This window comes from Pezoporus occidentalis, unplaced genomic scaffold (genome assembly GCF_034315485.1).
Source record: "Pezoporus occidentalis ecotype Australia unplaced genomic scaffold, CSIRO_AGI_Poc_V1 ctg108, whole genome shotgun sequence".
NCBI classification, from domain to species: Eukaryota; Metazoa; Chordata; class Aves; order Psittaciformes; family Psittacidae; genus Pezoporus; species Pezoporus occidentalis.
In genome coordinates this window covers 1,933,511-1,959,747 of record NW_026912865.1, presented here as the reverse complement: position 1 = coordinate 1,959,747, position 26,237 = coordinate 1,933,511, and the positions used below count along the sequence as shown (strand labels likewise).

Here is a 26,237-nt window from a genome sequence, read left to right as displayed (position 1 = left end):
ATTTTCAAGGATAATTTTACTCCCTTGTACAGTTCACAGCTAGATCAGCTGAAAGTCCTGAACTGAGAAGAAAACCTGTGTGGAAATTAGATTTCTGAACAATAGGCTACATGTACAAGCACCCCACACTGTTTCAAGTTTTTTCTGTAACTGTTATACAATGTCTGTGCCTGCAGAAAGCCTGAAGAATTAAACCTGGTGTCTTCTATATTTCCAGAAGCCATGAAGAACTGAGGTGCCAGCTGCAGCAAAATGACATCAATACTCAAAGAGGTAAAGCAAAACCACGCTGAGATGTGGCGTGTGCTCCATCTAGCGGAGCTCAGCTTCATTCCATATGGCTGGGGCTGAATCACTAATCCCCAAGCAAAAAGAGTAAGAAATAGAACTGCAGTATATTATAGTGTCTGAGAATGATGCCCTCTCATATGTTTACAATGACCTTTGAAAAGCTTCATACTCCTGATGTATACTGTAATTATAAATATGAAATTGTGTATTTAAAATTATGGGGTAGTTGGTTTGTTGGTGGCTGTGAAAGTTGACTGAAGTGATGATTTGTTCATTACTGTTTCTGGCAAACAGCTTCCCAATTGAAAAATCAAATATTCAGCACATGAACTTAAGCTTCAGGTATGATACTGAACTTCAGAAACGGTAGGACTCCTACTTTTTTGCAAACTCCAAGTACTAGATGTTTAATTTTTTGTTCTTGTTACTGGGGTTTATTCTGTATTTAAAATTTAGCTTTTGAAGGGTTAAAAGATTTCTATACCTTTTAAATTTTTTTTAATGTAAAAGAAAAAATTACATTTTAATTGTTTCAGTATCCATTAACAGCTGACTGAAAATGTAAGAGCGAAGACAATATGAATGAAATCAAGATTTAGACCCATTTTATAAACATAACTGAAAAAGATACATGGATACTTCAGTATGTAATGGCTTATTAATGTTTAAAGCAAAAAAAACCCCACCAGATCTGTGGTTTCAGAGTACTTGAACATTAATTGTATATAGCGCCCTAGCCAACGAACCTGACAGTGTGCAAACACCTACCTGTGGGCTTGTCTTTCTGAAAGTGTCAGTTCCATGTATCACATCCCTTATTATTTTTTCTCTGAGATTATTATACTCCTCTTCAGTGAGACTGCTGTCCTCCAACTGACGGTTGCAAACCGGGCACTGTCCACTGTAATAGTAGCGAAACAAATAAAAGGATAAAGACTTTTAAAGAAGAAATACCTTAAATTTTACTAACTTACTGAGTGTCTGTGTATGAGGGTAATTCTTTACAAGAACTCCAAACAGTACAATCATCAGAAAATTACCGTACTCTTTCTTGCATGCATCCAAAACCTACTAAAGTCACTAGAAATCTTTTTATGTGATTTAGTTGGATAAGTCTAATGACGAAGGGACATATACACATATACATAGGCTTCATGGGTACACTTCTTGACTTGCACCTCTGACTGCGAGTTAAACCTAGACATTTTTCCAAGCTTAATTCTTTAATAACTACATGAAAAGAAATGGCCAGATAGGATATTGACATACACTAAGGAAACTCATAGTCAAGTCATGTCTGTTCTTAAGCACTTCTGCCAAGAATATTACATGTGAGATCCAGCCTGCATCTTCATCACCAGACTGGACAGTCCAGCCACAGTACCAACAATATAAACAGAATCTAATAGCTTCTCCAACAGGCAGTAAAACAACATTTAGTCTGAATGGGTCTTTGGCATTTCCTGGCTGATGAACAATGACTTTTTTACCACTTGCTCCCACTTAAAGCTTCTCTTACATGCAGGATATGTCGTTGATGTTTCATGTTTTTCCTGTCTATCATGCTCTGTTCAGAAGCCTATATTCAGCCAGTGGGCCATAGTCTGAATTGAAGGAGTAACCATTTTTTCTCTAAATCCATCCAAATATCGTATTTTCACAAGCACAATTTTAAAGCTCAAATCCTACTATTCAGTTCTAAGTTTTGAAACAGAACAAATTATTCTCCCCTGGCTAGCTCCAGAGAGATAGCCTAGAGATGCTGATGCTAAGTCATTGTAATTTTCTAAACCCATGGCAATCAGAAATGTTATATTCTCCCAACAACTGATGTCTAGTATACATTAATGCACACACCATAAGACACGACTGCAATAATTGCAATGTTGAAGAGCACTTACTGAATCAAAAACTGTTACACATGGAATCCCAACAACGAACGGTCACTGCTACAGTTGGTGAAGCCACTGTGGCCACTGCAGACTTAGCCTACACATTAATATAAGCAATGAGACTTATATGTCTCATTGTTTATATTATGAGGCTGATCATATAGATGTAAAGTTACCATTAAATACATCTAATTGCATTAAGGAACTCCACGGTTTAGCAACAGAGAAGAAAGGCCTAACAAACTGCTATAAGACTATTTCAAAATTATTAAGCCTAAATTTCAGGGCCTGTCTGATAGTTAATTTGGATTCTTTTGCAACTACCTCTTTCAGATTACTTAAAAAAAAGAAACCTTCCCATACCCCAACAAATCATCCCCCCCCACCCGCCAACCACCCACCAACTACCAAAGCTCCTGAAGAAAGTTTCTTCTTGTGAATTCTCCATGTGGATTCACAAAGGGAGCAGAGGTGAAACAGGCACAAGAAACACTCAGCATCTTGCAAGACTGGATCCTTTGTCTAGCTGCTGCTTTTCCACAACTGTAGCTTTAAAATTACTTGCAGTTTTTGTAACTTCTCACGGATCATTTTATGACTGCATGCAAAGAAATTCCCCTACAGGCAGCTTTTGCCTCTGTAGGATAAATAGCTGTCCTTATAGCTAATTGACCATTTAACTACTTTTTTGAGGGTCTACTTTTTTGAGATAGATTTGAAGTATCACGACACCTACATATCAAGCATAGTCTGACATGCTACAGTAATTTGAATGCAGATTCAAAAAACCTGAGTTGCAGCTTTCAATAGCTGACCTTGGAAATGTAAAACTTTTGTAAGTCTTAAAGAAAAATGGTCAGCAAACATCAAGGTTTGTCTGCAGGGGGTTCAAGCTTCTGACTGTCACAGGTCAAAGAAACTAGGAGCTCAGTGATAGAAGAAGATGATGCCCTTAATATGAGCATCTTAGCTATAACTGCCAGCATTTATACAAAATCGGAATAACCTATGAATAAGCCTATTAAATTGTCAAACTCAGTTTAGGAAAAAACAGTTCTTCTGTTTTTTTTTAACTCAAGACTCATGTTTTAAGACATCAGTTATGCTGGATGCAGAGACAAGTCTAGTAATAATCACATGAGTTTCAGAGATACCTTAAGGGCTTCAACCTTTATGATTAGGACCAAAATAAACCTCAACAAAACCAACAAACTTTTTTTTTTTTCTTTCTTAAATCCTAAGGATCTTTTCTGTCAGCAGCCATTTAACTTAAACACAACAAAATTCTGATACTCTTTTTCTTTTCTGGAAACTATTTTGATTTTATTCAAATACTTATCCAAGTAGACTACCTAAAACTTGTTTATTTCAAAACAAAAAGTGTTCATACACTTACCACAAAATAACTACCACACTGCACCTTGTCACCACTTTGTTCACAGATTCTTAATCCATGACAAAATACAAGGTGATCTAAGTTAGTTTAACTCTCAAAGTCTAGCAGAGTTTACAGACAGTAAGATTATTTCTTAACCAAGATAATCAGCTTTAGAGTTTTAAATGTCTAAAGGCTGAAAAAGGTTGTCTAAAATGTGGTGACTTACTGTAATACAGTATAGCAACACACACTCTACATAATAATAATAATCCATTTTACAGTAACCCCTACTCTTAGTTATGTTGTTCAAAAGCAGCAGACTGCACTTGCTTTTACTTCAGAGTATGCAATGCAGTATATTTTTATAAACAACCATAAAAAAATCATAATCCATTGGAGACGTTCTTATAATTAATACATTTATAGTCGCCCAATTGCCACAAAACCACAGAACTAGGTTTCAAACAGAACAAACATTTAAAATAGGAATATACTGTCATTAACAAAACCGCTGTAACAGAAATGAATATCCAAGTTATCCCTGTGAAAACCTAAAATCATTCTGTCTTCACTGAAAATCAGGTGGAAAGGGAGAACCCTTCCATTAACTGCAGTGTGTGAACAGTATCAGTTTTCAAGACATCCATTTACACATCAACACTGCTCTGTTGAATACTGTGTTAAACAACGGATATTAAAAAGCCAACCAAAAAAAATTCCTAAACAGTAAACAAATAAGCCACCCAGTAAAATGGCAGCTCTTATTTTTGTCTGTGTTTTTCTGTCTTATCTCTGCTTAGCATAACTCGTTTCCAAATGTCCATGTTGGGTCTTGTTTAATGCACAAGAATGAGCTGGAAACTGGAGTTTAGGAATCCTATGTACACACAAAGTTCATATTCTCAAGGATTAAAATATTTTTTTATATAATGAAAGATACTTTTTATACTTACAAGAAAACAGTTCAAGATAGAATAATCAAGACAATATCTCACTTTTAAATTAATGTTGTGTTTACCTTTCTTTAATGTTGGTTAGATGTCCTTTCCAGTTCCTTTCTGGTATACTAACATATACAGAGGGAAAGATAAATAAAATAATTAGATTCTTATTTAACAATATCTGAATTACAGATAAAGAATAATTCTATTTTGGTCAACATTTAGAAATAAAAGACAAATCAATAATCTACTCTGTAAAGAAATCATACGAAGATTCATATATAATCGAGCAACGGCTGAAAATATTCTATAAAGAACCAACATTTAACAACATGCAGAGAACCAACACCAATCTCACCAGCTTATGGTGTTCTCAAGTTTGTCTAATTTTCTAACTTCAGCTTGCAGGACTGTTTTGCCACTATATACAGGCAATATATAGCTTTTCAATGTACTCATTGCCCACGCAGTCTCCTTGTCAAGGCCTTCTTATTATACTGAGTTTTCTGTGAATGTAGCACACACCTACAGGTAAGTTCTTCTCTATTCATCTCGATTGAGGCCTACTCTGTCTGCTCACTAGCTATTCCTAGGAATGAAAATAGCTAGGAGACAGCAGTATAAACCATTCTAATAATGGCAGTGCATTCCACAGGCATATTTCCCATCCAGGAAAACTAACTTGTAAAATGGCTCTGTAGCTCACATAAACCAAAGCCAAGAGTTAAAAAAATACATAGCATAACTAGTTGTCATTTGTGGAGTCTGACCATCACTACTTACGAAAAGAAACTGCATGGTCTGCTAAATATCATGCTAAAACAAAGCACCTCCTATAAAGATTATTCCTCTTCTATTATTCTATACAAAGTTAATATTTAAACTTCACTTAATCTAAGCTAAATTTGCTGCCTCTTTCCTTTAAAGAAAGAAACTGTCTAATTTTCAAATAACTTACTACTTCTACACTCCAACAGATTATAGGAAAACTCCTCTTAGGTGTCAATATTCCTTACGTACCAGCCCCAGAAAGACACTGTGGGCAACCATGACCCATCAGTTTCCTACTTTCTATACCAAGGAATAATATTTAACAGGTAAAATCTTTGAAGAAAAAGTGAAATCAATAAGAAATTTCCATTTTTATACTAATCTAGGAACAAAAATAAAAAACAAAAATAAAACACATCTTTTCATGACAATGTATCTGTCATGGAGAAGCAATAACCAAAATGAGATGTTGAGGGATCTATTAAGAGTTGATCTGTCTAATTTGAAACCCATCCTCATGAGCTTGCTGTTGAAACATTATTTACCTTTCAAACCATAGCTTTATACTCCACATAAATGTTTTGTGAGGGTATAACTGGTTCTCTCTCAAATATGAAAGGACACCAAACAGCTCTTTTTGTAACTCAGCACCTTTTATACCCCTGCTGAAGTCAAAAAACACCTGCAGGACATCCAAGGTTGGGACCAAATCCTTAGCCAGCATTTCATGGTAAAGTTCAAACGCAAGGTTCATTTCTTGGTGACGGCTGGCTGCTTTGATACAGGACTCATACTGTATTCGTGAGGGAATCATAATCTTTTTTACTTCTTCCAAAATAGTCAATGCCATCCTCCATTGATCTGAATTACTCAGCCCCCTGATAATAAGGCTGTAAGCCCCACTTTCAAGTATCTTAAACCTGCCTTTCATTATATCATGCACATCCAGAATTTCTGAAGTCTGCCTCTGCTGGACACACAATACCAGATACTTGACCAATAATTTATATTCAATGTCACCACTGCTCTTTGCCACATGGGTCAGCAAGGACTTAGCCACATCAATGGGGCTGTTGTATTTGACCATACTGTTAAGCATTACTTCTTCAAATACTTCAGGTGATTGAAAGCTTTCCCTCAGTCTGTTCCATTCCTCAGCCTGCAAAGGTTTTTCTGGAGGCTGTACATTGGTAAACTGACGCTTTAACAAAGCATGACTCAATAACCGTTTCTTTGGAGCTCTCACAGAGGAAGAAGAGTGGAGTTTCCCTTCAGATATTTCTTTGGCCTCCTTATCCCATGCTTTTTCTTCATAATCAATTTCAGACCTTTTCTTGGAAGGAACGACATCAGTTCCTTTGGGATCCACTGGTAATGCAGCACTGGAAGATGTCATAAAACTGAAACAGTTAAACTTCTCCCTACTGGGGATGCTGAAAGAGACAGCAAACAGTTGTGGACATCCTGAAACAGGGGAGAACATACGGCATTTCCATAGCAAAGCTTGAAAACCATGCAGGCTGGTTTGAGAAAACAGTGCCATCACAAGAAGAAATTCTCTATTAGCTCACTGTACCTAATGAAGTTATAAGAGAAAATGCAGTTTGCATGGGGATGTCCACTATAAAAGCCCAAGGACTGTTCCACTGTATAAGCCTCAGGTTCAAAATGCTTGTTCTTGGAGTCCCTTTTGCCTGTTATGAAAACAAAAGTCTTTCTGCACAAAAATCAGTCTCTTACACTGTGAGAACATTCATCCAAAATCAGGGCATCTTTCTTCTAGAGAAGATGTTTTGCAAGTTTGCAGCTTATCATTTCTGCTTGTTGGTTACAGCAAAGCTGAGTACTCAGGCAGGTAACTGATGCAGCTAGGCAAAAAGCACAGGTCTTTTTCTTCCTGACTTTATCCACATCGAGTCAGAAGGTTTCCTAAAAATAACATGGCAACATTAGAATTCATCCTGTGCTTTCCTGTCATGTTTACATTTGCATGCTACCAAACACAAAGGTCAAGGTACCCTGACAACTTCAGGGGAGGAATCCCAGTCCTGATCCCTCAGGCAGTCCCAGCACGGGACGCCCTAGTTTGGCTCCCTCACACCTTTCAACCTGTGACAGACATTGGTTGAACTGCTTTCCCCAGTCGCAGATCCTTGGTTACACCGCTGCTGAAGAGGAAGAGCGACACCACCAGCAGTAATTACGGCGACACCTCAGGTAAGTGCTAGGCTATAAAAACAAATGCCGGAGATTTGCCGGCAACCGGGCAGGCGGCCGCCACCCCCGCGGCTCATGAGAAGGCCCCGCACACCCCTCCCTCGGTGCCCGCGCGCGCGGCCCGTACACTACAACTCCCAGCGAGCACAGCGACTAGGCAAGAAGCACACAGCCCCAGCCCCCCGCCCCCCAACTCTACCCTGCCAGAGTGTAAAGAAGCGCGGGCTGCGCCCTTACTCCCCAGGGACTGGCCTACCTCGATCGGTGCGCGGCGGCCAAAGGCCCCTCGGTGCAACGAGGTACCGGCAGAGAGGCGCTTACTGCAGAGGTGCCCACACGACAAACGGCGCTCTCACTTCCCGCCAGCCCGGAAGCGCCACCGAGCCCGCCCCTGGGCTTAGAGCCAATCACGCCTCACTGGCCTAGCTGCCACGTGATCTCTCGCGCCCCGTCAGGGCGGATGGGGTTGCTCCGCCATATTGGTTGTGGGTACAGCGGTTTGAGCGCCAGGCGCCGGCCGGGCATGAACTGGCAGCGGAGCCTGAGGAGCCGGCTTGCCGCCCGCTGCGGCCGTGAGTGCCCCGGGCGTCGGGGGGCGGGCAGGGAGAGAGAAAGGGAGGTGGCATGGGTGAGCGAGAGAGCGCGGCCGGCGTTGCCCTCGGTGAGGAGGGGTTGAGGGGTCAAGGCTGGCGGAGTGGTGGAGCGAGCGCAGGTGTGTGTCCGTGGTGCTTTAGTTCCCCGTGTGGAGAGTGCCGCGGGGGTCGGGCACGACTGGATTCCTTCTGCGGGGAAAGAAACCCCTTTATGTTAGAGGTTAGTGACAGCAGGGGCGGCTAGGGAGCAGTGTGGAGGCCGGCGCTGTGAAGGCCGGCTGGGCTGCAGCGTGTACCCCTTTGACAGTGCGGCTGGTGGCTCTTTATTCGTTCCTAAGTGAGCCCTTAGAGAGCCTGTGCAGGCATGCAGTGAAATCCCTGATGTTACAGAGCGAAAGGTAGAGTTCATGCTGCTGCTTGCAGTAAGCAGTATCACACTGCTACTTCTGCAAGAGTACTGCTGCTTTGTCAGTTATAATTGTGTGCCTGCTACAGTCACCTACAGAGCATCGGGTAGCACTATGCTGCTGCTGAAAGAGGTGCTCTGTAGATACTCAGAATATATATGTGACACATTCACTGTATCTGCTATACAATTTATATAATAGGCCTGTGCTCCATTCATTATTTACGTTACTTAACAGCATAGCTGCACCAATGTCAACATGAACTCTTACTTTCAAGGTCCTTGTTACATTAAAACTGTGGAGTACAACACGAATTCTTTTCTGTGTTTATCAGCCAAAAAAAGTGAACAAGAGCTAAAAGATGAAGAAATGGAATTGTTCACAAAATATTACATGGAATGGAAAGGAGAGAGAAAAAGTGGCAATACGTCATATGTGAACATACCACGATTTTACTACAGGGTAAGTGAGGCATCCAGGTAAACTTCCGAAAGAGGCTGTTCTGTGTTATGCGAAAAGATATGCTTACTCAAAGAGACACTTCAGCTTCAGAAGCTTAAATAGATTAAAATCTGAATTATGTGGATTGCTAAGCATAACTTTTTGTTTTGTACACATATGGATTTCAGCAGTTTCAAACATTACTAAGCATCTCATTAGAAGCTATAAAATAGCTTGCTAATCGGACAGTAAGCTTGGTTGCTTACAAAAGACAGGAAGTCCTCCTTCTTTTTCAGAGGAACTTCCTGCTTTAACTGAATTTTGACATACCAGCATTATAAATACATATCTTCCTCGTTCTGTTTAGGCACAGTGGGATGCTGTTTCATGAAAATGGTCAGTCATTGGTCTTGCAGACTAAAGTTATGTTTGTTGCCTGCATAATCCAGCAGAAATGCTTGGTCTGGCAATTTATGTGTGAGATGAATCAGATTGGGACGGGAGAATATGGGAGCACAAGTTCAAGATCATTATATTCCTGGCACTAGTCAGCTTGACCCCTCAGCTGCTGTCTAACCTCAAGTGGACCTGTATTCCTTAGGATTATGAGTTTCTGACAATTAAGTTCTTAAGTACCTGTGTTTCAGCTGATGAATACATATGCAATACCAACTTCTGGTAGTGCTGTACAGTTTTGCATGTAAACATCACCAGAACTTTCATACCAAGTGTTCTTCTATCTGTTTCATTGCTTAAAACAAGTCTAGTAGATACTTACTCTTGAGAGTCAAGCATACAACAAAATAGAAGGTTCTGCACTCTCCTGAGTAAAAACACAGTAATAAATGTCTTTTATGTATGAGCACTCCTATCTTGCTAATATGGGAAAGTGCTTATTGGGTGGGTTTATCAGGTATGGGGTAGGTCTTTGTCTCTCAAGTTAGAGATGTCTTGCTTTAAATAAACCAGTACTGAAATAATTTAACACAGTATGCAAGTGATGTCCCTGTAGAAGAAGAAGGTGCTGTACAGCATTCTGGTAGATAGGTTATGATTTTTTGTCAAGTAAAGAGCTTCATCAAAGTGTGTGAGGCAGGACTACCAAGAGTACTTGCTAAATATGGAGGTTTTTAATGGTGCCACTGGACAGAACACTGAAACACCGCAATGTTTCTAGCTGCCAGCTGAAGATGAAATCTTACTTCAGAAATTAAGAGAAGAATCTAGAGCAGTCTTTCTGCAAAGAAAAAGCAGAGAGCTGTTGGATAATGAAGAGCTGCAGGTAAGAAAATATTTTCTGTATGTCTCAGAATGGCTTCTGATGAGACTTCTTTCTGCAGAGTTTTATTATCTCCTGTCTGCATGGTGAGGTGCTTTGTATTTGGGCACGTTGGCTGGTTGTGAAGTACTAGCTAAAGCTGAAGTGCTTAATTGTCCTGGGTTCAGCAGTAGCAGTCATTTTTCCTCTTCTTGGTAGCTGGTGCAGTGCAATGTTTTGACTTTCAGCTCGGGAACAGAGCTGATAACAAGCGATGTTTTGGTTTGGCCAAGGACTTTGTGAGCCTCGTGCTCTGCCAGGGAGGAGGGGAAGCCAGGGGGAAGCAGAGACAGGACACCTGACCCAAACTGACCAAAGAGGTATTCCATACCACAGCACGTCATGCCCAGGATGTAACTGGGAGTTAGCCGGAAGGGCTGGGGGACTGCAGGGTTGGAGGAGGTATCGGTCAGAGCTTGGTCGGGCTTGGGGGGCGAGTTATCGGTCGGCTGGTGGTGAGATGATGTATTCTCTTCCCTTGTTATTTCCTTTATCATTATTATCATTGGTGGTAGCAGTAGTGATTTGTGTTATACCTTAGTTACTAAACTGTTCTTATCTCAACCCGTGGGAGTTGCATTCTTTTCGATTCTCCTCTCCGTCCCTCCGAGAGCAGGGGGAGGGCAAGAAAGGGGGGGAAGTGAGCGAACGAATTACCTGACTGGGTTTAAACCACGACATTAATATAGTCTTGGGCTGGTAATGTTAGTGTAAAACTTCCTTGTTATAATGTGTATGAGGACTAAGTCAGTGGCTTCTGGTTTTCCAGAACATTGCAACAATTTCTCTAGTGTGCTCAGAAGAAGAAGTAAGTTCTGTTTACATACCACTGAGAGAGACTTCAAAGATGATTGCATTTATTGCAGTGCAAAAGGGATGTGAGTAAGAGAGAGAGTGTGTGTTTAACACCAGTTTATAGCAGTGGAAATATCACTTTGTTGCTTTTCTGGCGGAACTGATGATGTGCATTGATTAAGAGGTAACCTTGCAGCAAAACCACTTTTTTTTCTGCATTTCTTTGATGCTCTGTCTTAAGCACATTGACATCTCCAGAGAAATACCTTCTTAACCAAATATAATGTCTTTTAAGAATTTGTGGTTTCTACTGGACAAACATCAGACATCACCGATGATTGGGGAAGAAGCAATGATTAACTATGAGAACTTTTTGAAAGTTGGTGAAAAAGCTGGACCTAAATGCAAGTAAGGCTTTCTTCTCTTGCATGTGCTTACTTTGGCTCAACCTAAGTGCTGCTGTAACTTGCAGTTGGTAAAATAAATGGAAACAGTTTAATGGCAAGATAAAATCATGCCTGTGTAGTTATGATGGACTAGTTGATGAACTAGTTGCTTTGCATCCTTGTAAAGGTGTATTCCCCTACACCTCTGAGGGAACTTTTGATGGAGATGTCTAAACGAGGGGTACTTCATCTTTTTAAAGAAATTCTTGCCAGCATGAGTTTTTTTGATGTTAGTGGCCAGTAAACAGCACACTTTGTATCTGAAGAGGAAATCATGTCTCCAGTGATATTGCCCAACCTTCCCTAATACCTACTAATGGAAAACTTTCTGCTAGATGTTCTGTGTGCAGCATATATTGAATGTCTTCTTTATGCTCCTGTTGGAGACTGCTGTTGTGCCCATAACTTTGTAATTGAGTTTTAGGCAGATTAGTTGTCAGTACTGGTGATCCCTTCTATGTGCATATTGTTGTAGAAGAATTTAAGCTACTAAATCTATTGTAGTAAAGAGAAAATAAATTGAATGAAAGTTCTCAAAACCCCCATATCACTGAATCTCAATGAGCAGCAAAAGATTCTGCTTTTTGTGGAGTTTACCATTGTTACTTGGTAGGATCTCAGTTGGTGGTTGTAGTGTAGCAAATTAATCTTTTTGAATACACAGAACACATTCTATATTGTTAAAATAGTATTTTAAAGTGTCTAAGTTTTTGGATACCATAAGTGGATCTGTCAGTGCAGTGTAATTGGATGCATAGAAGCAGCTTTGTGTTTATGTTTTACAGGCACTTCTTCACAGCTAAGATCTTTGCTAAATTACTCCATAATGATCCTTATGGGAGAATATCTATCATGCAGTTTTTCAACTATGTCATGCGAAAAGGTTAGTTGGTGCTTTTTCTGTCTTAATGAGAAGTTGTTTTATTTTCAAGACTAATTTAAGCTTTATTAGTTACTTGCTGTTCTCTTCAACAGCAGTGAGATCTAGCATTTGATAGCTAATGCTGTTTTCCTGGAGGCTTGGGACTTTCCACTGTTTACTAGGAAGTGGGAATTCAGCCTGTCTCTAAAGTCCAACTCAGCCAGAGACATCCTTGATCTGTTTGTTAAATACATTGTTATTATAATTTTCTTTATTCAGGCAGTACTGTGAAGAGCGAAAAACTAAAGTTATGTGAGGAGTATGGTCCTAACCACTGTGATCAGATTGTCCTGCAAATAGCTTTGTTTACTGTTTTTCCATCTATAGAGTGGTGTTACCTATTTTTGCAAACCATGCTTGTCATTATAGACTCATATTGTGACAAGTATTTTCAGCTATATTTTTATTACAAATAACCACTTGGGCTGAAAAATGCGGTTTGATTTCTCCTTTTAAAAGAAAAAATAAAATAAATCTGTATTAGATCTTATTTAAAAAAATGAGACTGGCAAGCAGGAAGGAAGGCTGCCTCATTGGCCTGTCCCCTGCTACTGTGTTCATAGGTTTGGTAGGGTCTTCAGGCGGGGAGAATGGCACCTTTCCCCAGAGCAGCTCAGCTTGTCTAACTTAAAATCTTGTGGTGCAAGAGATGAGAGATGTGTTGAGCAGGAAACCTGGTGAGTTGACATGCTGAGTATGCAAGAAAGGAGTGATAGGACCATTTGCAATAAACAGTAAACCCAAAAGCTGCAGGATAGGAGACTCCTGAAGAAGTCTATGAAAATTGTATGCATTTCAAAAAGGCCTGTTCAGCTGCAAAGATTCTTTCAGAGCTCTTCATTTGTTTCACCCAGAAGTTTTAAGTCTTGTGTATTTATGGTGATGCCTTTCTTCTAACACCACAACAAACAAACAAAGCAGCACCACCCAATTTAGAGATGGGAAGCCTTGTGGCATGTCCCATCTCAATCAGATTTCATTTGCAGACTCTGGCCAACATAAAGTCCCATTGAAGTGTTTGTTTGCAAGTACCTCTTGGGTCAGTTGTATAAGGATCCTTGTTTTTTCTAGCTTACAGCATTGACATTACCTAATAAAGTTAGCCCCATGGCATGTCTGTGCAGTAGTAGAGATAATTTCTATTGTCTGATGTACAATGTTACTTATGAGGGCTAAAGACCAGGCCAGGTATTAAAGGAAGAAAAGACTTAAATTCCTGTAGAAACTTTCAGTTAATACTTGGGATTAGTGGATTGGATTGGAATTGATTGATTCGAATTTGTGATTTCCATCTGTATTTACTGCTATGTGTCCTTCAGTGTGGCACTGAAAAGAGAGGGAAGTAACAGATGAAGAAGGGAATTACTCTGCAGCAGCTTAAGTTGATCCAAGTTGGGGCAGTGCAGTGCCCGTTTTCACCTGTTTTGATGAAGCTCATGGACTTGGAGAGGTCAGCCTCCAAAACATGCTGCAGCAGGGAAGAGACCCTATCAACCTGAGCTTAAAACATCTTAAACAGCTGTTCCTTGGGTGTGTGATGGTATTCTCTAACCAGATTAACTCATTAATGAGCTTTGGGGTTTATTTTTTATTTATTTTATTTTAATATGCTTGTTAAATTTTTAGGAATAGCTAAATAAGAAGAATCATGTACTTGTGCTGAACATGTAGCATTCTGTCTTTCTCGTTCCTACCTCCAGCTGGAGGATTTTGTACAGTCCATGGATTACAGCCTTTCTTACCCCTTTTTAACAGTCTGCAGAGTCCTTTTGTGAGGGAATGAGAAAAACGGTAGCTAATAGTTGAATAATGGTGAAGGATTTCTTCTGCCTCCAGTAAAGCTTCCCCTTCACGAGGAAAGGGTCAGGGCTATTGACATTTTCCAAATAAGTCAAGCTTAGTAAAAGTGTCTTGAATCACTTCAGGGTACATCACTTACCTTTAAGCTTCAGCCAGCAAAGAAACAGGCTCACTATATAACCTCTGTCATCTCTAAGTGATACTTAGTCCATCCTGACAAACACCTTGAACAGGTGAATGTTGGTATGAAGGACAGCTCATATTTTGTAAGAGGAGCTTTTAAACTGTTTTTTCATAAAATGGAAATTAAATTTAACGTGGAGTGTATAGTTTCTATGCCTATTCTGTACTCCATCTCTATTACTGTACTTTAACAATGGCCTCAAGCACATTGTCCTATAGTTTGTTTGATTAATGTGCCTTCTTATTGCAAAAGTAGATACTTGTGTTATTCTAATTCTCCTGCTGTAACTTCGAAGTGAAGGCAAGACCTTTGTCAGTAGCTGCAGTGCCTCATGCTGTACAAGGGGCTGTAGCAATTTGAGAAGCACTCAGTATATGACATTGTACAGCTGTTTTTAATGCATTGAAAATACACTGCTTCATATATCTTGAGGTCAGCAAGAACAAATGAATCCATATGATCCCATGTACCAGATAAAATGTGTTTGCTCAGCCATTTCTCACATAAGGCAGCATTGGCCACAGTGTACTATGTATCACCAGTGACTCTTACTAAGAGACTGAAATGGCATTTCTAATCAGGACTGGTACATACCATGGCTTCATTTAAATCTCAGAAAAATGGAAACCAGAGAGGTACTTAACATCCAACAGTGCCCTGTGGCCTTAGAATAACTTCAAATTTTGGTGATGCCTCAAAAGCCCCCTGGATTTCTTGCATTATAATTCCGTTTTCTGTTTTACAGTGTGGCTTCATCAGACAAGAATAGGTCTCAGTTTATATGATGTGGCAGGACAGGGTTACCTCAGAGAATCCGTAAGTAAATTCTTGAGTAACTTAATGTCTGTCTGTACTAAACGATAGAGCATCAAAAAGGTTCAAATTTTCTTCCAGTCTTATGTCATAAAATCATATATCATAATCTAGATTTGGGGTGAGCACGTTTGTTTAGATAGACAGTCTCTGTATTCTAGAGATCTGGTGGCTACAGTGCTGCTAGCCTTTTTATCATGCGGGTAATTGTTTGAAAAAGAGATTGTAGCTACCAAGTTTTTATGTCATTAGCACTTTACTAGATTTAGTAAGAGTAGAAATCACAAAAAGGGATGGCTAGAGTGGGCCTCAATGAACTGTTCTGTTTTAACGGGAGTTGATATTACAAATGAGTTTTAGTTACCACTAAAAAAGATCTATTGAAGATCTATTGAAGTTGATATTACAAATGAGTTTTAGTTACCACTAAAAAAGATCTATTGAAGAATATACAGCAATAGGAGAATCCAATTAGGGGTCATGCACTGGTATTTGAAAAAGGTACAGTTGAATGCATTTATATTTACATGTACATATCTCATTAACATTCTGGGTTTTTTTGTGGACTGTTTCAGTCATGGCATCACATGTGCATGTATGTGACTTAGGCTCTTTTGCCGGCTTTCATGTGCCTTTCTGTGTCATTTCAGGATTTTATTTTTAACAAGACATACTTGAAAGGCAGGGTGGAGTATAGCAAACATGCAGTGATAGTAGTGTTTAAAGCTTGTTTCTTTTTCTTCCTTAATTCTGCAGGATTTAGAAAACTACATTCTGGAACTCATTCCTACTTTGCCACAGCTGGATGGTTTAGAAAAATCTTTTTACTCCTTCTATGTCTGCACAGCAGTTAGAAAGTTTTTCTTCTTTCTGGATCCTCTCAGAACAGGTAGGTCCATGTTTTCAGATGCTAAATATGTGGGACTATTTTCACTTTTAAAATGTTTCCACTGAAGCTACTTGTGTTTTCAAAGTAGAATGTAGTTGTCTTTGTAGTTTGGTTTCGGTTTTGGGGGTTTGGTTTTTTGTTTTGTTTTTTTTTCTCAGCAATCTTGTGTTTGAAGATTAATCCCTGTTGAAGACCATTGTCCTTATGTGGGTCCAGTAATCTACAGCTAATGAATTTCTATGATATAACCATCAGTTGTGATACTATAGAATTATGTCATAGAAACTGACAAAATATTGTTTCATCAAAATGCATTATTAGTGGTAGCTAATTTTAAGTGTTTAGTTTCAATAGAAAGCACAGCAACTAACAACAGAACTGCTTGGCAGAACATCCACAGAGCTGCTGAAATGCTCAAGAATGCTTATTGTGCTGTGCTTCTCCTGTTATTAAATTTGTGTGCACCATGTAAACTCATTACAAAAGGTTTGCAGCTATGGTTGCTAATCCCTATTACAGCTGTAGCTCCCTTGGACAGCAGCTTGCTTTTTCATGGGCCCTTGATTGAAGTCACAAACTGCATGTGTTTTCAAGCTCTAGCTGTGCCACTCAACAACGTCAGAGTTGTGTGGGCGGCAGACTCCAGTGGAGGTAATTACAAACACTTAGAGAGGGTGTGTGTGAAGTTGCAATGCCATTATTTTGCACAGCTGTTTCCGCAGCATCTGTGCACCAGTCAAAGCTACACCAGCAGAAGTGCATTCTGCCACCTTAGCTTTGTGTCACATCCACTGTTTCTGAACATGTAAAAATATCACATCACCTAAGAGACTATTATTCCAAGAAATGTTTTAAGCATGATTTCTTTGAATTTTTTATTTTACTTTTTGAAAAGAGCTGTCGTGGTTTAAACCCAGTCAGGTAACTTGTTCACTCACTCCCAGTGGGTGGTGCCGAGCTGACAACAATCGAGGTCCGTGTCCGTCTCCCCCCCCGCCTCCCCGCACCGGGGCTCTCCCCTTCCCCGCTCCCGGAGGAACGGGGAGGAGGATTGAAGAGTGCAACTCCTATGGGTTGAGACAAGAACAGTCCAGCAACAAATCACCACCGCTACTATCAGCTACAACAATGATAAGGGAAAATAACAAGGGAAGAGAATACGATACCACCGGCCAAGAAAGCGAGTTCCACCCGGAAGCCCTGTCCTTCCGGGTAACTCCCAGTTACCCCTCACCCCGGGCATGACGTGCTGTGGTATGGAATACCTCCCCGGCTAGCCTGGGTCAGGCGCCCCGTCTCTGCTTCCTCACAGCTTCCCCTCCTCCCTGGCAGAGCATGAGCCTCACAGAGTCCTTGGTCAGGGTAAACATCACTTAGCAACAACCGAAAACATCGGCTTCACCAACACTGTTCTCAAGCTGGAAGTCAAAACACAGCACTGCACCAGTTAACACAAAGGAAAAACATGACTGCTACTGCTGAATCCAGGACAATGTTGAATCTAACTTTCTGCTTTTTAGGCTTCAGGAATACTCCTTCTAGCAATATCAAGCTAGTTTTATTCAGTCATTTTAAAAGCTGGTTTTATTTTGTCCCTTAAATTACAGCTTTATCCTTGATGTTAGAAGTTGGTTATGTTTAGTTTTGCCTTTTAAAAAGGGTAACTATTTTCCTGCTCAGGATACTTCTTTTGTAAGGGGAACCACCTAAATGAGAATAATCAAATGGATATATTGTCTGGGTGACTGTTAAAATGTGGTTTTTTTTTCTTGCTGCAGGGAAGATAAAGATACAGGATATTTTAGCTTGCAGCTTCCTGGATGACTTACTAGAGGTAAAGATCTCTCAGCATACACTATTGTATTTCAGTTTAATCTTTCTAAATTCTAACTTCATGTTTCACTTAGTTAAGGGATGAAGAACTTTCTAAAGAAAGTCAGGAGACAAACTGGTTTTCTGCTCCTTCTGCATTAAGAGTTTATGGTAGGTTTCTTTATTTGTGAACCCTTTTTTTTCCCCTATCTCCTCTCTGTCATGTATGATTTGATCACATTCTTGATGTTACTTTTCTTTTGGTTCTGTCTATAAATCCTGATAACTTTTCTTTTCAACTCCTGTAGCCATTTTTTCAGTATATCTTTCTGACTTTTATGGTTTCAGTTCTCCATTGTTGCTCTTTACCATGGTTTTATCCTCTGTCATTTTGTGCTTGTTGCACAAGGTACAAGGTTCCTCTGTAACCTTCTCTTTTGACTGTTCTGTTCATGCTTTTGCATGTTCTTTTTTCATGCTTACAGTAGATCCATTTATTTTAAACTGGTCTTACCCTTCAGCTCCTTTTGCTATACACAGCCTTTACTTTTGAGCCATTACCTTAGAATTATTAGCAGCTTGTTACAGGATTCCCGCTTTCTCTAACCCCATGTTCTGTGTTCATTTATGATGCTCTGTGAATATTATTGTGGATCTAGCATATTCCCACTTAACTGCATTAGCTTTATGATAATTAAATAAATGTTTAAACGTTTAAACCTTTCCTCTGCTGAAACAGTTCTTTGCTGACAGAGGTATATTATGTTTTGCCCTCTGTCTCCACCCTAGGCCAGTACTTAAACCTCGATAAAGATCACAATGGCATGCTCAGCAAAGAAGAACTGTCCCGGTATGGAACAGGGACTCTGACCAACATATTTTTGGATCGTGTCTTTCAGGAATGCTTAACTTATGATGGTGAAATGGTAATCACATATTTTCACTTTGTTCACGATATAAAAGCTTTGGCTTGCAGAGATGTGAAATGTTTCGTAATCAGTATTTTTAAAATAAAAAGTAGCCAAAAGAGGTAAAGTAACTTCATTTATCAATTTGCACATAAATGACCATGCAGCAGATGAAGAAATGAATTTTCTTAACAGCAAGGTGGTTGCAGCCTGGCTTAAAGAGAAGTTGCTTGTTTTGAAAAACAGAGGTGATATGAAATCCAGACAGCCTAGGATAAAGCTTCTTGTAGATTCAAAAACATAAAGCACATTTTGAAAAAATGTATAAATGTAGCAATGCTTTTTCGTTGGATGGAATCATAGAATAGTTAGGGTTGGAAAGGGCCTTAAGATCATGAAGTTCCAAGCCTCCTGCCGTGGGCAGGGACAACTCACACTAAATCATGTCACCCAAGGCTCTGTCCAACCCGGCCTTGAGCACCACCAGGGATGGAGCATTCATGGCTTCCTTGGGCAACCCCATTCCAGTGCCTCACCAATTCCTTAAAGAGAACTAAAAACAAGTGGCACACTTGAGACTACAGCAAGTTAGCTAACCTGTCCACTTCTTCGTGAAGACAACAGTGGTTTTGTTGTGAGCTTTCCATAGTTGTGAAAAATGGGAAGTCTAAATTAGAGTTAAAATGATATTTTGAAAGTTTTTATTAATGTATTGGTAACTGTCGTTGCATTCAGATGACTGAATTCTGAAAGTGATAAATTAACAAATTCATTAGGCAGTCCTGCCACCTTAGCATTTTTTTGTAGAATCACAGAATCTTCAAGGTCATGAAGGATCTTCCTGGTTGCCCTTTGCTGGACTTGCTACAGTAGGTCCACCTTTCTCTTGTATCGGGGAGACTAGAACAGGACCCAGCACTCAGATGTGGTCTAAACACTGCTGAGCAGAGGAGAAGGATCACCTTCCTCAGGCTGCCAGCAGAGCTCTTCCTCATGCAGATCAGAATGCTGTCAGCAGCCTTTGCTGCGAGGGCACGTTGCTGGCGTGTGTTCAGTTTTGTTGCCTGTCAGGACTCATAGGTCTGGCTATGCAAAGATGCTTTCTCACCAGTTAGCCCCCAGCATGTACTGGTGCGTGGAGTTATTCCTCCCCAAATGCAGGATTTTGCATTTCCTCTGTTGAACTCAATGAGGCTCCTGTCATCCCATTTTTCCAGCCTGTCAAGCTCCTGCTGAACAGCAGCACAACTCTCTGTTTAAGATAGACAGGATTATTATATACATAGGACTGAAGGATATCTATCCTTGTCACTACTATATCTTGATCAGGAAACCAAGAATCAGTCGTAACGAAAAAGTGTGGTACATGTTTTTGATGTCTACTAATGCTTCTACCACGTTTTTTGCCAAACTGCCTACTCTGATCTATAAAGAATTTGGCCATATAGTACTGTTTGGTAGCGGTAGGCTTATTGCCACTGGATGTTTAATTTGTGGTAATGAAAACCTTTTATACGACTCTTCTTCACTGGTTGTGTATGTTCAGCAGTTTAAAGATATATTAAACATTGTTTAAAATATATATAGCATGTTTGATTTTGATTTATGCTTGGAATCTGAATTTATTTCTAAAATGACAGGATTTCCTGTTGTTAGTAGTCATTAAAAACTAACTTTTCTGTTCATGTTGGTGGTAGCAGCCATTTTCTATTTCGTGTTGTCTTTTTCAGAAAATAGACTGATCCCCTACAATGAAATAGCTGCCAATTATAGAGTTCCTGCTTGCAAAATCAATTTAGAAAGAAGACTGTAATAAACATGATTGTATCTACTTTTAGGACTATAAAACCTACCTGGACTTTGTGCTTGCATTAGAAAACAGAAAGGAGCCTGCAGCTCTGCAATATATTTTCAAACTGCTTGATATAGAGAACAAAGGATACCTGAATGTCTTTTCCCTTAATTATTTCTTTAGGGTAAGTCTCTTTATACAGGTAGGCCATTTTCTGTATTTATAGTGTTACAGCCTGTGTGCTTCTGCGTGCAGAACTGCAGGAAATCACTTTAAATTACCGGTAGCCACCAGGAGACCAGTAACTACTTCTAAGAAGACTTAAAATATTAAGAAAAGAAAATAAAAAATCCCAAACTTGGAAAGAACTCAAAAGGTATTTTCAGCATTTCATTTCCAGTTGAAATGAACTGGTTTGATTTTGTTTAGCAAAAATATTTTCTGTTGAATTTTTTTAAAGAACTTGAAATTGTCCTAAGATTGCCTAATGATTACCTATTGAATCTCTTATGATGGTTCTCATTGGCTCTTGCCCATGGGTTTAATTTCCACTGTAATCCTAAAATTCAATAGACATTAAAATAATCAAAAGCAGTGATGGGCCTATATAGCTGTGGGATTCTTCATTCAACCTATTGATTGCAAAGAGCTGCTTGCATTTCTCATTTTCGGTATGGTTAATCTGTTACTTCCACATAAGTTAATTTTAATAGCAACTAAAAAAAAAAAAGCTTATTTTCAATCTGAGGCTTGCAAAGTCTTCCTCCAAATTGCGGTTTGTGTGAATGGGATTTTGTTTTTCTTCTGGCTTGTGGTGGTTTTGTGTCTGGGTTTGTTTTTAATTTGTGGGGAGAGGAATGTTGTTTTGTCTTTTATTGTAATAGATACCTGAGGTATCTTGGAAAAGCAAATGTTCTGCAGTAAAGTAATAATTTTGTTGTAAATGATTTGGACAAAGTAATGAGTGTGGTGCTTTTTTCATGTACAAGATGCCTTCAATGATTATCTGTTCAGACAGAGGGACAGGCACTTCAGTTTTCTTTATGTGGCTCTTTGTATTAGAACTGTAAAAATAAACAATAGCATTGTAGTTAGCCATATGTGCAAAGTATGACAAGCAATGTACACGATTCAGCTCATTAGGTAAAGCTTCCAGGCCTATTCAAGGCATAATCTTATATCCACATTGTTTCTATATTATAGTTAAGTCTCTAGTTGAACATGAACTTTGATAGTGACTACAGCCATACCATTCTGTAAAAACAAGATGACTTATCTCAAAGACCTGTAGACCTTTTCTGAAAAGGAAAGGCTTTTTTAAAAACAAACACCTCCCCTTAGAAACAACCCCAAAAAAACCCTAAAGCAACCCCCCCACTCCACGCCCCCAAAAAATACCCCAAAACACACCACACACCCACCTCTATTTTCTTTTAGTGCCTTTGAACCATCAAATAATTTTGGGTGAAATGAACCTTTGGAGGTCACCTGCTCCTACCACGTGCTCAGAGCAGGGCCAGCTTCATGGTTAGGTTGAGCTGATCTGAGCCTTGTGCAGGTGAGTTTTGAGTATTGCCAAGGAGAGAGACTACAACCTCTTTGGGCAATGTGTTCCAATGTCTGCATACCCTGAATGGGAAGACTTCTCCCCTCAGCCTTTCTGCCACCTCTAGTTGGAATGCCTCTTGCCCTTTCACTGTGTGTCTCTAAGCAGTCTTGTTGTGTTGTCTCTAGCTGCATACTGGTAGTTGAAGATGGTATTAATATTCCCCTCACCACCCCAGCCTTCTGTTCTTCAGGTGAATTAATCCCTATCTCAATCTTTTCCTCTCAGCTGTGCTGTGCGTTAGCTTTCAAAGCATGTTGGTAGCCCTCCAGTGGGCTCCAACTAGTTTGCCAAGGTCTTGTAAAAGGGGAGCCCAAAATTGCGAGGCTGCATCTGAAGTACTGTGTCCAAATGTTGAGTCAGGAGGCATAGTCAGCTGTCTAAACCTGCAGCCCAGGATTTATCTGTCTTCATTGCTACAAGGTCATCCTGCAGATTCTTAGGCAGTGCCAAGACCTCCACTCCAGCACCTTTTCTGTCAAGGTGCTTCTAGCCAGCTGGCTGCTAGAGCATACTGCTGCATGGGGATATTTTGCCACAGGTGCAGGCAGGGTTATTGCATGTGGTTTTTGGACTTCATTATGAGCTTTGTTCAGCTGTTGTAGCTGTGTTGTATGCTTGATGGACAGCTGTCAGGCTGGGATTTGGCAATACTAAGGATCCTAGAGAAATCAGGCGATGACTTGTCTTATCTCCAAGCTTTTGCAGCTCACTGTTCCCATCACTCTCTCCACTTTTGTTCACATGGCATTAGCAGGCAGGGAAGACCAGGGGCCATGTCAGCTGTCTCTGATTTTAATAAAGGGTGTTAATTTGCAGTTTTATATTTTACAAAACATGAATTTTAGTATTTTCATAGTACAAAAGTGATTCTAATACAAAAGCAAATTTAACAAGGTAATTCTGCATAAGCTACTGTGGCATAGCTATTTTTGTGCATGTCTCCAGTTACATACTTACTCTATTGACTTTGTTATTGAAAAGATTCCTCAACTGCAGCAGATGTTTGATCATACTCCAAAGTGTGTCCTTTCTTTAATCTTTTGGAAATGGAATGTTCTAAGTTTTCCTTGAAATCAGAACAGTTCTTTTGACTCTGTGAGTAACCACTTTTCTGTTAGCGCAAGCAAGGATAGGTCTGCACCTACACAGGCCATGCTGATAGAGACAAGGATGCACAACCTGTATTTTGTGAGACAGTTCTGTTCATAGTTGTTACAGTTGCGCAGGCAGGGGTTTGGTGATGCAGCTGTTTAAATAGTACCACATGGAAGGAACTAATAGTAGGGGATACTATTCTGCTGAAAATGAGAAGTGCCCCATTACAGCATGAACTGGGAGAACTCACCCATGCTCAAATAGACAAACACATAGTCTCCATCACATTATTATTTGATAGACTTGAATACAGTTCCATTTTCAAAGAAATGGGAACTGTGAGTAGCTGCATTGCTTTGCCTGTCTGCTGGCTGATCTTTCCCCTTCTGTCTTTCCCTAGTGTGTATTTTTCACTTTGTCAGAAACACTCAAACCAGAAGGTTCAGTTTTCGTAAGTATTAAGTGATAATATTCAAATGTCTGCATATCCCATTTGCAGAGTGCTCAAACACTGGTCATAATGAAAATTAGATTCTTATCATAGTGACAGAGAACAGTGAACCCACACATCATGTGTAATACCTTAGTTCACCTCTGCCTCAAATTTCACTTGTGGAAAAGAACTGATTGCAGGTTGTGGCATTGAATGCTTTTGTCACAGGGCAATATGGCTTAAGATGCAGAAGCATTTAAAAGTTTCATACAGTGTCAGTATAATACTGCACTATTTCTAACTTTTTTTTTTCCCCCTAGGCTATTCAGGAGCAAATGAAAATCCATGGGCAAGAGCCTGTTTCGTTTCAGGATGTCAAGGTTAGTTTTACTGAAAAGAGTACTCTGAAATACTTAAATAAGCATTTCATAATTTACTTATGTTACAGTGTCTAGGTTGTTGTATATTTATTTGCAGACTAGTAGAGATAATATGACAAGTCCTACTTGTAGGTTGGAAAATGCTTTTATGTTGGCAGCTGCTCTAAGAAATCCGATGTGTTAACTGTTCTAGTTGTTTTCTTACTAATAGACGGATTACTTGTTTAATACATGTTGCTGTGTCTTACACTAGGGGTCAGGATTGTCTGTTGGAGCTTGGAGCAGACTGGTGACTAAAAAAACCATGTCTTACAAAGCTCTTTATTATGGCCTACTTTACATTTAGCAGTTTTAGTACTTCATAGAAGCTCTGACGCTTTTCAACGTCCCTCATAAAAGTTGAGTTTCATGTTGCCATTTTGAGGCCAGAGCCTCCCCAGAAAAACAAACTCTTCTTTGAGAAGTGGGAACTCAGCCCACCGCTCCTATTGTTGTGCTTTGTGTGGGTCTTAACAGCTTTTATTTGTAAACTGGTGAGGGTAGCAGTAGTTATCCAGAGATCACTCTGTATTATGGTATAAAGTAATCATTATTCTGCTCATTAATGTGTGGGGTCTTTTTCCCCAATTTTGACTTTTCTTTCATAGGATGAAATCTTTGATATGGTGAAGCCTAAGGATCCTTACAAAATCTCCCTTCAGGACTTAATCAATAGCAGTCAAGGAGACACTGTTACCAGTATTCTAATTGATCTGAATGGATTCTGGACATACGAGAACAGAGAGGTCCTTGTGGCAAGTGATAATGACAACGCTGCTGATGTTGATGATACATGAGTTTGAACAGGGGCAGACTGTGTCCATAGAGATACCTCAATCTGATGCACTAACTGTTGAAAGCTAGAAGCACTCATTATCTGCATCGATGCCTCTTCCATTTTATTTTTCTCCCAATATAAAATGTGGTACATACGGGAATTGCAGGACTAATTTCTGAAACCAAAAATGCAACTGCTTAAGAGATAAAAATTACCTGTTTGTTTTGGTTTTTTAATAAATATTTTTGCCCTATTCTTATTTGAATACTGTATTGTAAATTTGAATATAAACTCAAAGCAAGGATGTGATTCTTACTGTCTTCAACACTGGCCTGTATCCACTCCACAATCCCAAGCCCCCCACTGCATTCTGTGTGTCTTCCTCTAATGTACTGTTGAGCATTCTGTTGTAAAGGCAGAAGTCTTCAGTATGAGGTAAAGTTTAGGCCTCTTTCTTCCATATGTGTCCAGCTTTAAGTGTCTAACAGAAACGATAAGTAAATAATTATTGAACTGCCTGAATGGTTGCCCAGTTCTCAGGAGGTTCATTAACAAAACTGCACTAGCTTTATATATAGGTAATCCAAGCAACTGTCTAAAATCTTTCACCAATATAACCTCCTGTGCAAGTACATTATGTAATTAAACTTAATTACACAGCTGAGCTACAGCAGTAAAGTAGTGAATTTAACAAAGACGTAGAAATGTTTCAACTTTCAGATAAAATCACAATAGTACAATAGTTATTACCATGAGGTAGTAGCGTTATTTATTAGTGTGAGGTATAGTGCTGAGCATACCTCACACTAGTGATGAATGTGCTGAACATACATCAAGTATGTTACCAAGTGCTACATGAGACTGTAAGGCAGGGGTGTGGGTACTTACTGTGTTATTTGAATTTCAGAAGGATGTGTGACTCCGTGAAGATGAAAAAACTGAACAGCACATGCACCTGCATGCAGGCATGAAGTTGCACAGACCGCACAGTTTTTTAAGAAAACCCATAGCCAACTTCCAGTTCAAAAATTATATTAAATATAAAATAACCAATTAATGCATTTACAGGAAAATTAAACCATTATGAAAGTAACCACTTTCATACATTTTGCAAAAAAAACTGAAGGAAGGATTAAGTTAAGGCACAGTGAGTAATACAGTATTTTATACAGAGAAGTTTAAACCCAAGGCAGTGACAGCATTTCTGAGACAAGAGATAGTGTGGTGGGGGAGGACAGCCAATGCTACTGATACAAATTCCTTGGCAGAAAAGCAAAGCATCCTTCAGCTTTA

At 39.5% G+C, this 26,237-nt stretch overlaps 2 protein-coding genes across 3 annotated transcripts in view; one reads left to right on the top strand and one right to left on the bottom strand.

The window, feature by feature from the left end:
- The window catches only part of PRORP (protein only RNase P catalytic subunit), a 46,613-nt gene extending 38,732 nt beyond the window's left edge, over positions 1-7,881 (bottom strand). The window contains exons 1-4 of one of the 2 annotated variants that reach the window (XM_062623339.1): positions 7,747-7,881; positions 5,819-7,202; positions 4,580-4,627; positions 1,060-1,192 (exon numbers count right to left, since the gene is read on the bottom strand). In XM_062623339.1, coding sequence (XP_062479323.1) covers positions 1,060-1,192; positions 4,580-4,627; positions 5,819-6,816 — 1,179 coding nt within the window. In that variant the 5' untranslated portion in view covers positions 6,817-7,202; positions 7,747-7,881. The remainder of the gene's footprint in view (positions 1-1,059; positions 1,193-4,579; positions 4,628-5,818; positions 7,203-7,746) is intronic. The other variant, XM_062623330.1, reaches the window with a different exon arrangement.
- On the top strand, positions 7,871-25,168 carry PPP2R3C (protein phosphatase 2 regulatory subunit B''gamma). Its single transcript, XM_062623350.1, has 13 exons — positions 7,871-8,062; positions 8,825-8,952; positions 10,109-10,213; positions 11,340-11,452; positions 12,276-12,373; positions 15,142-15,212; positions 15,966-16,098; positions 17,877-17,932; positions 18,006-18,081; positions 18,700-18,836; positions 20,657-20,794; positions 24,068-24,127; positions 24,775-25,168. The coding sequence occupies exons 1-13, from the start codon at positions 7,951-7,953 to the stop codon at positions 24,961-24,963; spliced, it is 1,416 nt and encodes a 471-aa protein (XP_062479334.1). The 5' UTR covers positions 7,871-7,950; the 3' UTR covers positions 24,964-25,168.
- Positions 25,169-26,237: the final 1,069 nt, after the last annotated feature.

Coding starts and splice junctions, on each gene's coding strand:
- PPP2R3C (XM_062623350.1), top strand. CDS start 7,951: ATGGGGTTGCTCCGCCATATTGGTTGTGGGTACAGCGGTTTGAGCGCC. Junction 12,374..15,141: donor CAACTATGTCATGCGAAAAG/GTTAGTTGGTGC, acceptor TCTGTTTTACAG/TGTGGCTTCATCAGACAAGA. Junction 18,837..20,656: donor TAACTTATGATGGTGAAATG/GTAATCACATAT, acceptor ATCTACTTTTAG/GACTATAAAACCTACCTGGA.